This window comes from Arvicanthis niloticus, chromosome 2 (assembly GCF_011762505.2).
Source record: "Arvicanthis niloticus isolate mArvNil1 chromosome 2, mArvNil1.pat.X, whole genome shotgun sequence".
Classification (NCBI taxonomy): domain Eukaryota; kingdom Metazoa; phylum Chordata; class Mammalia; order Rodentia; family Muridae; genus Arvicanthis; species Arvicanthis niloticus.
The window spans coordinates 42,036,455-42,051,255 of NC_047659.1; the positions used below are offsets into that span (position 1 = coordinate 42,036,455).

Below are 14,801 nucleotides of genomic sequence, written 5' to 3' on the forward strand. Positions count from 1 at the left end.
AAATGTCTCAACTCCTACACAGTGGAAATTTACTGAACATTTTTTTCAGGAGCTACGTCCCTTGGGAACAGCCAAGGCCTTCTAGAAGCTTACTACACCGCCTAAGGAGAGAAACTGCATATTGCGACATATTTGCACACAAATATCTTTGTATGTCACTGTTCTTTAGTTGTCCTTCTGTTTTGTGAAGCAGTTGCTAACATATACACATACAGTCAACTTTGTTACTGCAGATCATTCTTATACACCATTGAAATATCTGTCAGTGGACTATGAAAGCACCATGAAACTGATGAATTTCCACTCTGGCTAAAAAGATTAAAAATTACATGAATAGCATCATGGAGAGAAAACTAAAAATCATTAAGTCAAAATGAGCAGAACATGGAAAATCCATTGCAACACTATACTGAAATACGGTACCTGGATTGGGGCTCATTTTATGGACATACATCAGTGCCATCAAAGAACACAGTGACACATCTTGTTTATTTTTAATGGCCTCAAACTCCCGAAGAGCTTCTTGAGCTTTACCTAGAAACCAAGATTGGGGTTTGAGAAAAAAATATTCTTAGTTCAAAGTTAGGATTCAGAGACTATGGAAGGCATCTGAGGATGAGCACATACCCTCCATCAGCGTGCCGTAAGCATGGTAAAAGCGGAAGACTGGATCACTGCTGTACTTCTTCATCCCTTCACTGGCGACAAGGAGCACATGGTGATAATACCTCTCTTGACAATAGTAATTAATCAGTGTCTACAAGGAAATGATGGCTAACGGTTAATAGGCAGGTTAATATTCAGAAGTAGACATCAATCTTGGATAATCCAGAACTTCATACATTTTCTTCTCTGCTCTTCAAATTGCCATTAACAACGGACACTCATAGTAAGGATGAGACTGAAGGACCATGGAATTACTCGGAAGTCGATGGTTTGCTTTTTCAGTGTAATTTCCTTCCCTCCCTTCAATTAGTTTTTGTTTTTTCAACAATAATGGAGTCAGACTATATTTACATTTTACCTCCTTTGGCTACAAGTTCTAGTAGATTTTAGAAAATAAAAAAAAACAAAGAACCAAAAAGAACTGTGGACCAAGAAAATGAAGAGGCTAGGGCTGGTTAGTTGTTCTTGGTGTTTGCTATTTTTTTTTAATTTGGTTTGGTTTTGTCAACTTGACACAGACTAGAGTCATCTGGGAAGAGGGAACCTCAGTTGACAAAATCCTTACATCAGATTTGGAGGGCAAGTCTGTGGGGCATTTTCTTCATTAGTGATTCATGTGTGAGGCTCCAGCCCACTTTGGGCACCCATGGAAGTCATAAAAAATATACACAAGTGTGTATGTGTGTGTATGCATATATATATTCACGTCTAACTCAGATATCTATATCTATATCTGTCTAACTCAGATATATGTGTGTTATATAGCAAATCAGTAAGCAGTAAGCTGTGTTCCTCCATGGTGGTAGGCTGAATGAGAATAACCATCTTAGGCTCATGTATTTGAATGCTTGATCTTTAGTCAGTGAAACTGTTTTGGAAGGATTAGAAGGTTTGGCCTTGTCTCTGTCTTCGTCTCTCTGCCGGTCTCCCTCTTCTTCTCCCTATCTCTGTCTCTCTGTCCCTCCCTCATTTCCTACTGCTTGTGGATTAGGATGTAAACTCTCAGCTACTGTCATGATGGTCTAGAGCTCTAACCCTCTGAAAATGTAAGCAAGCCTCCAATAAACACTTCTACAAGTTGTTGTGGTCATGGTGTCTCTTCCCAGCAATAGACAAGTCACTAAGACTGTCTCAGTTCCTATATCCAGAAATGATCCCTTGATTTCTTGCCCTAATAAGACACTAAGACACAATGACCAAAAACAACTTCAGAAGGATAGGGTTCATTTCATCTTACAGATTGTAGTGCAGAGAAGTCGGAGTGCCATAGAGGAGTGTGGTTTATTGGCTTGCTCAACCTGCTTTCTTAGATCACAGAGAACCACCAGCCCAGGATGGCACCACCTACAGTGAGAAGGGCCCTCCCACATCAATCAAGAAAACTCCTTGGATACTTGACTATAGGCAATCCAATGGAGGCAGTTTTTCAACTGACGTTTTTTATTCTCAGATGACCCTGGTTGTGTCAAGCTGTCATAGCCAGGGCACAAGCTGTGACAACTTGGGTCTACTTTTCTTGAAAATGTGTCTAAGGTTTAGCTGCTGACCTACTCAAAGAGGGAAGCCACACTCTCACCATCCCTGTAATTGCCCAGTTCCCTTACTTCATAAACAACAGTGAGGAATCCTGTGCCATCGTCCGACTGCATCAGGACCACATAAGAAACAGGAAGACATAGGTGTGAGCAGACAGCTCTTTGACAGTGTGGATTCTACAGGGCTACAACTCCCTTTTCTGGATCTCAGTCATTCAATATTCTCTAGAACTTCTGCTCTGCTCCCCTCTTGTGGTTTCTGCTTTACACTCCTTTTCCACCTCATTTCTGGAGAGTGACCCATACTCCACATCCCAGACAGCTGCAATATACCTCAGCAAAGTGCAGGTTTTCTTTTTTTTCCCCAACTTCCTCATGTTCTAGGGTCAAAATGAACTTTATTTATTTATGCTACAATACTATCCTCCTTGACTTCTGTGCTGCACCAAAAAAAAAAAAAAAAAAATCATTCACAGACTACAGCTCTGAAAGGCAGTGGTGTGGCATCACAGAGAGGACACGGATTTACAGGTGCAAAGACCAAGTCTTCATCTGCGTGACACCTCTGCTCACATAGAAGCTACAGTTAGTAAAGCTAACATGGAGGTGGATGTAAGGAGTACGTGATAATGCCGTGAAGGTCCTCGTCTGAAAACCTAGGAGTAAGCTATGCCAAACTCTGCTGCCTGGCCAACGCCTCTCTCCTCAGCTCCATGTCCATACCTTGCCACATGCTGCCTAAACCATCAAACCAACCATGACCCTCCCTTCTCATTGACCCAACTCTGCCAATCAAAGTAGTCTTTACATGCATCCCTTTCTCTGGATTTCATACTACTCTCCATACCTACTGGTACCCTTGTGGTTCAAGTCCAACAAACTTCCTTTTGATTTCTGAGGTAGGATCCCATAATGTAGCGCAGGCTGGTTCAAACTTGCTCTCCTCCTGCCTCTTTTGTAGAGTGCTAGGAATAGTCTTGTATCCCCATGCTCAGTGGTCTAGCAAACATTTTCAGACTGTCTACTTTCGAGTACTAGTTACTTGGTAAGATACTGAGAAGAGAGTATAATCTATACTGTTCTATACTGTACTATACTATACTATGAATCTATAAATAAGATGCTGAGAAATGTTAGTAAGAGTGGTTACTGCCATGGAAAAATCTTGAACTTTCAGGTGAATTGTAATCTAAACACCAGCTGGGACACAAAGCTGTAATGAATGTCGGGGTGGGGTTGTGGTGGTAATACTTCGCTTTTGGGAATACAGAATACTGTACTTAGCTTGGTAACTGTGGGTGACCATGGAACCCGCTCCTGCAGAAGATGCTAGAGCTGATTCTTCAGTTATAAACCCATTACTCTGTCTCTTCCACATATAACACTGTATTTCTCTCTTTATTTTTGAGAAAGGCCCAGGAGTATATAAGACAGAAGAAGAGTAACATGGAGATAAGAGTGTGGTACCTGGGATGGGTGTGGTGATGGGCGGGGCTAAAGGCCAGGGCTTATTCTACAATAGGGTAGGAAACCAGAGTGCTAGGTCCAAGGGTAGTGTAGGTCCAATGTGTGTCTGGCTTCCTTCCCACTTGGTTTTGTGTGGGCAGTGAGCTAAAAATAGTCGGAGAAGATGAGGGAAAAACCTTTCATAGACAAATTTTAGAGCTCATGAAGATTCAGTGGCATGTGAGGATGCTCACACATTTTAGTACATCCACAGCTGCTTCCCAACCACACTGCAGACGGACAGAGATACTAAAATAGGTACCATCTGGCATTATGGAGAGGGTGTTTGCCACTCCTTGTTTGAGAGCCTTGTTCTCCATAGAATACTGGACTGATCAAGCTGGAAAGGGAAGGAGACAGGGTCAACAGTCTCATTTTAAAAACATGACTTGCTCTTGCGCTAAGTGATGAGAAGTTTAATAACGGTTTTTATCACTAACATGGTTTTATTGCAGAACTCATTTGGAGGAAAAACTTGAAAAGGTAATGCAGAAAAAAAAAAAAAAAAAGCCGAACCTTCCAGTCTTCCCTAACAGCTAGAGCCCATTTTCCTCTCTAGGACCAGCAGTTCACACGACATTTACGTGTTTAACACCTTGTGGGGTCAACCCTCATAAATCAAGTGGAAGTTGCAAGACCAGGCGCCTTTACTGCAGTATCGTAAGTACTTAGAAAATCGAAAATCGTGCAAAACACACAGAAGGCAGTCAACCAATGCTTGTTAAACGCACTACGAAGTTTTCCAGTATTGGGTTCTGAATGAGTACACATCTCATGTCCAGGAGGCTATTCAGCTAGCTCCAACTTCCAGGAGTCATCCAGGAAAAAGCGCTTCACAAATATGGAACAAGTCTCAAGAGTGGATGGGAGGGAGGGGGGAAATCATCTGAAAAGGAAAGTTCTTGTACTTCCAAACCTTGTCCTTGTTTTTCACCGTTTCTGAAATATTTGCTGAGTGCCTCAATCAGAAGACCATTTTCATAAACTAAATACTCCTCCTTTTAAAAGCCTTTTGTTAACCGTTTGCATATCTTGTCCTGCTCCTTTACAGGTGAGTGCACGGTAGAAGACATTAGATGGCTAAGTCCCTAAAAAATCACACCTTCGGAGACTAAGCAGGCTTCCCTAGGAGAAGTCCAAAGCCGACACTAGCAAGAGGCTAGGGGCTGGCCGTTAACGGCAAGGCAAGGGCTGCGCCCCGGCCTCGGGATCATCCCGGGGGTCGCGGCATCTCGGCCAAGGCCGCAGGCCCTCACCATCAGCTGCCGGTGCCACCCTGTACCTCGCAGTGTCCACTCGCCCTGCCCACGCCCCGCGCCGCCCGCTCACCTTCAGCCCCTGGGAGTCCATGGCCGCCGGCTACCCGGAGGGCGCACACCAGCGCCCGCCGCAGGGTTAGGGGTTCAGACCCACTTCCCGGGCCCTCACGCCCTAAGGGACGCGGCGGGCGGCACGAGGGGCGTGGCCCGATCTCCATTGGCTGCCGGCGTGAGAGGGCGGAGCCTAGTTGTAAGACTGAGGGAGGGGGACCCGGAGCAGGCGAGGAGGGAACCCCGAGGGAGGACTGCGAGGGCGACTGAGGTTGGAATCCTCAGGGCACTGAGTGCCACCGAGTTGTGGGGTCACAGGAGTGGGGATCCAGCCTGGAAACGGCGCGAGGAGGAGGTGGTGGGTGGAGCAAGAGATATGAGATTAAAGAATAAAGATGATGAAGCAAGAAACGGGAAGAAGAGCAATGACGCTTTTCATCCCTGCAAACAAAGACTGACTCCATTTTCTCAGCTTTTTTTAGTCGAAGCCGATTTGCGCAATGCGGCTTAGTGGCGTGCTTGACCTGGGAAAATGATTTACCTGACACGTGTAGTAATAGTGTCCAGGCCACAAGGTGGCGCAGAAAAATCACAGTTTGGCAAAAACAAAAAACAAACAAACAAAAAACCCCCCAAACCAAAACCAAACAAAAAACAAAAACCCAAAACAAAAACAAAAAACAAAACAGAAAATACCAAACTCCCCTCCCCCCCAAAAAACCAACTTTGAAGCCTGGCTTGGGCTTGTTCTAAATCTTTTCAGGCGCTGCTGTGATTTTGCTATTCTAGTGCTTATTAAACTAGTCCGCCAGATTTCCACCGCAAAGTCTTATTTAAAATATGTAGTTACCTCTTTTAGATTTTTATTTCTTAAGTGTTTGCTAGAGTTTGGATCTAAACTGTTCCTCAAAGACACATGTATTTGAATGTTTAATTCCCCAGGCTGTGGTGCTGTCGGAAATGGTGGAACCTTTAATATATGAGGGCTAATAAAAGGAGTTTAGAAGATTCTCATTTGCCCTTGAAGAGGATAGTGAGACCATGGACTTGCCCTCCTTTTCTGTTTACTTCCGGGGCAGCCTTCTCTAGAAGATGTTCACCAATGTGTCTATATGACATTCAGCAAGCTGACAGACACCGGAGTCTAGACACACTAACTTGTTTCTGCTTCTATTCTCTCTCTCTCTCTCTCTCTCTCTCTCTCTCTCTCTCTCTCTCTCTCTCTCTCTTTCTCTCTTCCCCTTCTTTCTTTCTCTCTCTCTCATTCAGTTTCAGTTAAACCTATAAAGATCACCACAATTGCATGTGTCTGAGAAATGGGGGAAACCCTCTCCAGTCCTGAGGTGAAACTGATCTGTGCTACTTAACTTCTGTGACCTGTAAAGAGAATTTTGGGGAAGTGGTAAGCATATTGATCCCATAAGCGTTTAGTGCATGTGATGGCATCAATCAATGTGCCCATTCAATCATGTCTGTTTGGCTTTTTTCTCTGCTGTTCTTGTACTGGCCTATCTGTATCTGAACTATGCATTATGCATCAGATTTTTTTAAAAAATGGAGGAAGTGAAAATGGTTCTGGTGAAGACAGAAGTAGAAGGATTACAGAAGAGAAATTAAACTATGCAAGCAAGATAAGATATATATATCTCACATATGTATATATGTGTTATATATACATATACTATATATAACACATATGTATATATGATATATATATATATATATATATATATATATATATATATATAAAACAAAACCTATTTGTACATAATTCTTGTGGCTATTGCTTCTGTTGGGAAAGCATGCATTTTCTGCCCATCCAAGGAAGACACCTTCCTGTTTTTCTGGAAGAAGAAGAGAACTTACAATGTCCTGTCTCAGCTGTTCGAGATTATGCCCAAGTAGCATGCTGTGGAGTTGCTCTCTCTGCTGCCCTTCCTTCTCTTTGTACCTTATTTTCACAACTTACTGGCCCAACACTTATTACTTTGAAAGTCTGAATGCTCTACTTAGTAACAGTTGGGCCAGGTGCTCATCAAAGTATCCCCAATATCCCCAGGTATGCATTGTTCTCTACTGCGTCCCTCAGTCCTTCAGGATAAGAGCCTTTCCATCCATGGTAAACCAGATACACCTTATTCAACAGCTAGTACTCTTTCCACACCCTTAAATGTGATACTTTTTCCCTTCGAATTGAACTCCTCCTCCCTCTCTCTCTCCCCTTCCCTTCCTGTCTTCCTCTTTTCTGTATGTGTTGTGTTTATACTATGTGTATGATTGTGAGTGCATATGAACGATTGTATATGTAGCACCCAGACATCAACATTAGGAGTCTTCCTCAGGCAGTCTCCACATTATTCTTTGAGATACAGTCTCTTATTGAACTTGGAGAGTTTACTGATTTGCTACCAAGCTCCAGGGATATCCATGCCATCTTAACACCGGGGTTTCAGATGTATGCCACTGCACCTGGCTTTTTACTGGTTGTTTGTTATTTGAATTTAGATCCGAATGCAGAAGAGATAATATGTTACCAATCAAGATGTTGCCTGGACCTGTGTATATTTTCTAAAAAGAAATAAAAGATTTAAAAATAATGTGTGAGTGTGTGTGTGTGTGTGTGTGTGTGTGTATGTGTAGGTCAGAGGAAGATAATGGTGTTCCACTCTGTCACTCTCCACTTTATTCAATGGTTTAAAGAGTGTAATGCAGGTTACATTCTGTACTATGCTAATAGATCTACTTTCATAGATGTCATACTTGAAGAACTCTTTGTTCTAAAAGAGATATTTGGCAACAAAATATTGTGGAGTGATGGGATGCCTTTGCTTCCAGGAGACCTACCTACATATAAAATAAGAAGACAAATATGAATACTCTTTAATCTAGCAAGTCAAATTTTGTGAGTTTATTCAATAGAAATGCTTATGGATCTCTAAAAAAATAGGAATAAAAGTATTTGTTGCACTTTTACTAGCTATAAAGAAAAATTGAATAAAACACCTTCAATGTGCATCAATAAGTGATTGTTAAACTATATAAAGTAATATTTTACCACTTACGAAGAATGAACCTGATATATGTGTCATTTGAAAAACTGTGCAAGATACAGTCACTGAAATGTTGATGCAACAAAGCATAAAAGTGTTATTGTGTTTACAATAACAGGCTTTCATATGTATGTACATAATATGTCTTGTTTTGATAATTATTCAAGAATAGGATAATAAAATTTTATGTTTGTCTGCACTGTTTGGGGTGATTTCCTTTTATCCCATAAATTATTTAGGTGCATTATTTTTTGCAGTTTAATCGGGAAAATAATATAAATTTTTAATAAAGTTTACAGACCTGGCACAGTGGCCTGTGAACACTGGCCCCATTTCCAATTGGTGTTTAGTTTTTGTGTTTATCATAGAATACATCTCTGTAAAAAAAGAAAAAGACCCTGTGTCTGTAAACTATTGTAACAGTGATTGTCTGAGGTGGTGACCTTTTCTGCTCTCTCTTTGGTACTGCGAGTTTTTATCTTGAGTGTTCACAGGCTCCCCAGAACAGTCAGATGTCCTGCATCTGATCCTGGTGTGCTTTCCATTTCTTGCAGAGAAAAACACATCTTCCTTCAGTTTCCCCAAAGCCCTGTAACAGTTCATAGCGTTGCTGATGTTACAGCATGCTTCCTTCGGTAAATTCAAGTTGTACTTAGTAAAAAGAAAGCAATGCAGCATTTACTCTGATCTTGCTAGAAAGTCTGAGAGCGTGTGTCAGTGTATACTAATTTACTCTGTGGTTCCGAAGTGCTGTTTAGCGGTGCTATCATCTTCGGGATGTTTTATTGACTACACACTACAATGTATACAATGTACACAGTCAATGATGATGAACCCGGAGGCCTCGATACTCATGGGACTACACACCCAAAAGCCAGAGTTTCTCTGACTTCTCTGATCACAAATTCCCTTGCTATAATGTTCTACTTCAGTCTAATTGCTAACAAGACTCAGTACGCATGTGCGATACACATACATATCCTTTTCTTGGGGATTCTGATTTGAGATGAGGTTTGGGATTTTCTTAATGCCCTGGTGTGTTTTATAAATGGGATCACTAAAAAATACTGGGAGGGGGCAGATGTTATATAGAGACCTGGAGACTTGGTAGCCTCCATGCTCAGACATCAGGTATTACCCTGATTCTGATGTGCATATTTAAGGTATGGTCCAAGGATAAGGCCATGGGAATGTGTAGGTTCTGGTGTGGAGAAAGGAGGGTGGCATAGTAATCTAAGGCATACCTGTCTACATTCATACTAAATTTTATACAGTTAATGTCTTGTGAGAGTTTTGTTACTTATTATAGCATGTGACATATAAGACAGTCTCTGATTATGTAAATTAATGATGTCATTCATGTTATTCTAGTTGGCAAAATATTTATGTCTTGAGTAGTTGAACCATTTCTCCCAAGTTCTGTTATCCATCCCTTGTATATTGATCACCCTTATCTTTACCACATTGTGTTCTAGCAATTCACCTCTTTCAGGCTCTCTTAGTCTCTCCCAGTAGCCACGTTCCCTAAGGCAGAGTAACTGAATACAGTTGCAACAAAGAAAGATCAGAGGAACAATTTATTTGTATTTAGATTTTTTAAAATTTTTCTTTAATTTTTTTTTAAATTCAGTATTCGCAAGGAATATTGCTGAACAAGGTATTGCTTTGCCATGCTGATGAAAGATGAACATTAATAATGCAGATTAGAATGAAGCCAAGCAGTACTGAAGGGAAAACAACTCCAGTACTTTTTTTTTTTATAAGAATAAGTTTAATGTGGCAAACTTAATAGTTTCAACCTAATAAAGAACAGGGTGTTATATAATTATTATGTCCTAAAAAAAATCACTTACAGACTAATATCCTGAAAACCCGTGTTTATATGTCTATATCTATGTATTTACTTTTATCTAATTATTATGTCCTAAAAAAATCACTTACAGACTAATATCCTGAAAAACCATGTTTATATGTCTATATCTATGTATTTACTTTTATCTGTATGTGTTTCTTTATAATTGACAGTAATATATGTTCTTTTAAACATGTGTGTATGTATACTCTCTCTCTCTCTCTCTATATATATATGTATATGTATATATATATACATATATATATATATATATGTACATATATATGTGTGTGTGTGTGTGTGTATGTGCTGTTATCCTACATAATTGTTGCATACAATTATGAACTTCAGATACAATTTATAACTAAAAAAAAAAAGATACCTTAGACAGATAGTGTGGTGGTTTGAATATGCTTGGTCCAGGAAGTGGCACTCTAAGGAGGTGTGGCTTTTTGGAGTAGATGTGGCCTTGTTGGAGGAAGTATGTGACTATAGGGGTGGTCTTTGAGATCCTCCTTCTGGCCACATGGGATCCAGTCTTCTTCTGTTTGTCTTCAGAAGATGTAGAACTCTCAGCTCCTCCAGCACCATGCCTGTCTGGATGCTGCCATGCTTTCAACCTTGATGATAATGGACTGAATCTCTGAACCTGTAACCCAGCCCCAATTACATGTTGTTCTTCCTAAGAGTTGCCTTGGTCATCGTGTCTCTTCACAGCAATGGAAAACCTAACTATGGCAGATAGATATTTTTTCAATTGTTTCTTTCTTTAAAATATATTTATCACAGTTCATGCTCCAGTTAGAATGGAAAAGGTCAATGACCTGAACCCAAAGGATCAAATGAGTAACAAAACAAGGACCTTTTAATGGTATATGTATAAAGTTTTCTCTGCTTAGGAACTATTGCAATTAAATATATGCCTAAGGTAAAAAAAAGTATTTATTTATGTGATGTGTATATGTGAGAGCCTGCATATCTTTATGTACATTGTCATGTGCCCATGGAAACAAGAGGAGTTTGTCAGATTCTCCAGGCTGTTCACACTTATTAAGGAAAATCTTACTCTATAGCCTGGGCTATAACTCACTATGATTTTGGTCATGGTTTCATGTGTTTTTCTGTTAAGTATCTCCTACTCTTTGATTCAGTAGAATTCAGTAGAAGCAACACAGACTCACTTTGAGCTGTTCATATATCCCTTAGATACTATAATTTATCATTTCTTTTTATTTTCTCTTTCTGAACTAGAACAGTAACTCAGTAACAGATATTAGGAAAGCAGGCTTACTTCTGGATAGTCTATCTATCTATTTGTTGTTGTTGTTGGTGGTGGTGGTGGTGATGATGGTGGTGGTGGTTATGGTGGTGGTGGTGATGGTGGTGGTGATGGTGGTGTTGGTGATGGTGGTGGTGATAGTGGTGGTGGTTGTGGTGGTAGTGATGGTGGTGGTGATGGTGGTGGTGATAGTGGTGGTGGTTGTGGTGGTAGTGATGGTGGTGGTGATGGTGGTGGTGATAGTGGTGGTGACGATGGTGGTGGTGGTGGTGATGGTGATAGTGGTGGTGGTGGTGGTGATAGTGATGGTGGTGGTGATAGTGGTGGTGGTTGTGGTGGTGATGGTGGTAGTGATAGTGGTGGTAGTTATGGTGATGATGGTGGTGGTGGTGGTAGTGGTGGTGGTGGTGGTGATAGTGGTGGTGGTGGTGGTGATAGTGTTGTTGTTGGTGGTGGTCGTGGTGGTGATGGTAGTGGTGGTGGTGATGGTGGTGGTGATAGTGGTGGTGGTTGTGGTGGTAGTGATGGTGGTGGTGATAGTGGTGGTGATAGTGGTAGTGGTTGTGGTGGTAGTGATGATGGTGGTGATAGTGGTGGTGACGATGGTGGTGGTGGTGGTGATGGTGATAGTGGTGGTGGTGGTGATAGTGGTGGTGGTTGTGGTGGTGATGGTGGTGGTGATAGTGGTGGTAGTTATGACGATGATGGTGGTGGTGGTGACAGTGGTGATAGTGTTGTTGTTGTTGGTGATCGTGGTGGTGATGGTGGTGGTGGTGGTGATAGTGGTGGTGATGGTGGTGGTGGTGGTGTGTATACACATGAACCATGACAATCATATAAAAGCCAGAGGACAATGTTCAAGTGTTGATTCTCTGCTTCCACTTTGTGGAACCCGAAGATTGAACTCATGTTATTATGTCTGGCAACAAGCGTCTTTACCCTCTAAGCTGTCACTCCTGGACAGTCTCGTTAGTGGCTGAGAGGGCTAGAATGTGAAGAAACTGCTGCTGGACATGCTAAATTTAACATGACAACTGAATGTATTAGAGTAAAACACCAACAGACAGTTGAAATTGCTGTGCCAGCTCAGCAAAATTGCCAATACTGACTGCAGTATAAATGTATGGAGAAAAAGCTTAAGGCAAAAACAAAGAAGCAGAGATTTGGGAATAAAGGTTAAGGTGCTCTGGTTTCCTAAAAGATAATATCGGACACAATTTAAAGAAAGATGCGAATGATTGCGACCATCAAATCCCCCAAAACATCTCTTACTCAGTCAAGATTGAATAAAGATACTTGAATCTGCTTGACTATAAGCAGAAGCCATGCACTGGAGCACTAAAAAGAGAAAAGGTTGTTTTCAAAGAACAAAGTCTGGCAATGTGATGGCATTTCAGTTTACATTATTTGTGATCTCAAATGCGGAGCTCAAGCCATGTAGTGAAGGCCTTCTGTCGCAGGGTCCTGCTGGTCTCTCAGCTACCGACAATATTCATTTTCACGTCTGTACATGCTAAATTGCCTGCCACCATAGTCAATTTCCCTGATTTCAAATTTATTTCCAATAATTCAAAGGAGGAATATAACACCTGTGTCTTAATGTTTGCCAGTAAAATACATGCATAGATGCAATGGCAGCTTTAATGTGAGAGAAACAAGCTTGTAAACATGCTGGTAGGAAAATACATTTTCTGTAACAATATTTGCATAAGGTATTTACCACTAAGGTTACAGCTTTCTATGTTTTATTTAGAAGATTCAGGTTTTTCATGCTGTCAAAAATGAAGGTTAAAGACCTGTAAAAAATAAAATCACTACCGACTCCTCTTCAGTTCACAGTTGGATCAGCCTGGGACTATTATGCTTTTCTAAGCATGTGCTTCTGCAGTGAGCTGTTTCTCCAGCCTGACATTCTGCATTTCTAAGTCAACATTGAGTCGAAGGAATGTTGTTCAGTATTAGAAGCTAGAACGACATAGCCTTCTTCCATATGTCTGTCAGTCTTTGTTCCTGTGGAAACCATTCTGCTTTCCAGCTTCTTACGCCATACTAATATATAAGAGAATGGGAAGCCAAATAGCACAGCATTTGATAAGCAGAAAGTGGTTATATTAAAGAGATGATTCTCAGACATCTATTTTCTTCTAACTATAAGCAACCGAGGGGATAAGAATAGAGCCCAGTTTTCTACTTGAAAAAAGAGAGTGGGGAAAAAAAGATGAATCAGGGTCAAGTAGGGTTAATTTCGTTTTCTAAATCAGGAATTCATACTTAAAAAGTTCAAAGACAGATCAAAGAATCATCCCAAGGGAGAGAGTGAAGACACAAGAGACAGTTGTAAGAGAGAATGGGATGTGACTAGGGGAATGACACTCTACTGAAAAAGGTGAGGGAAATGGAGGCAAGAGGGAAGGAAAGAGAAATCAACCAAAGTGAGAGGAAAGGCCGATGAACTAAGAGTTATAGAAAGGAGAGAGACGGAGGAAGGAAAAGAAGCAAGAATAATGGAATTTTCTGCTTATTTGTAACAGGGATACTAGCCTTAAAAACTAAGACATTTAGCCCTATTAAAGTACCAATAGGGCCCGGAGAGATGGTTTAGTGGTTAAGAGCACTGACTGCTCTTGCAGATGTCCTGAGTTCAATTCCCAGCAACCACATTTGGCTCACAACCATCTGTAATGGGATCTGATGCCCTCTTCTGGTGTGTCTAAAGACAGCTACAGTGCTGTCATCTACATAAAATAAATAAATTTTTTTTTTTAAAAAAAGTACCAATAGCTAATTAGTAGCTTACATTTAGATTTAGCCAGCATTCCCAAGGATAATCTTTGTCTCTACTATTTCTTACTGTATCGTTATGGCATTTAGCTCCCACAGGCCTTCATCCTCCAGCATTTCCTTGAGATTATGTTTCCTGTGACATTGATGTTTTAAGAGTAAACCCACTCCTTTAGTAAAAGTCTTCGGTTAAATTTTGCAACTATGGTTATGAAATACCAATGATGATTCAGAAGTGGTGTGACTTTCTTGCTTTAACTTACCAAGAATTATGTAGTCTCATTTGGTCTCAAAGCTGAGCATTCTTTTGGGGGTTGTATCCGCTCAGTTTATCCATTGGTACTTTTCTTCTTTAAAAGATTTTAATTAATAAAAGAAAAGATGGTCTAAGCAATGTTAAGATTTCTGTTCCTCTCCAAAACCTAAATGCATGAGTCCTAAAATTCTTTAATGATTTTTGTGTGAATTAATTGTAATGGTTTTCCAACACCAGTTTTCTAGCTCTTATTTCTTCTACATTTGTTTAATTTCCTACAATAAGGAAAATGTTTTTCCTCTTATTATACTTACTTATATAAAGAAACCCACTATATACATTGCTATTCTTATTTGTTTCATGGGTTGTGTTCTATTAGTATGTATTTGGGTGTTCAGCTTGTCCCAGATTTGGCCTATGACATGGATATTCTAGGTGCTTCTTCTATCCTACTTACAAGACTCCATAATTCTCCATACATAATTTACTTTTGGCATAGCATATATTATAAAAAATAAGGCATATTTGTAGGCTTATATTTCACTATTTCTTCTTTTTGTATGACG

At 40.5% G+C, this 14,801-nt stretch overlaps 1 protein-coding gene across 1 annotated transcript in view; it reads right to left on the minus strand.

The window, feature by feature from the left end:
- Positions 1-5,176, minus strand: part of Ttc21b (tetratricopeptide repeat domain 21B) — a 66,545-nt gene extending 61,369 nt beyond the window's left edge. Inside the window, exons 1-3 of the mRNA XM_034494527.2 lie at positions 5,037-5,176; positions 628-757; positions 424-534 (exon numbers count right to left, since the gene is read on the minus strand). Coding sequence (XP_034350418.1) covers positions 424-534; positions 628-757; positions 5,037-5,057 — 262 coding nt within the window. The 5' untranslated portion in view covers positions 5,058-5,176. The remainder of the gene's footprint in view (positions 1-423; positions 535-627; positions 758-5,036) is intronic.
- Positions 5,177-14,801: the final 9,625 nt, after the last annotated feature.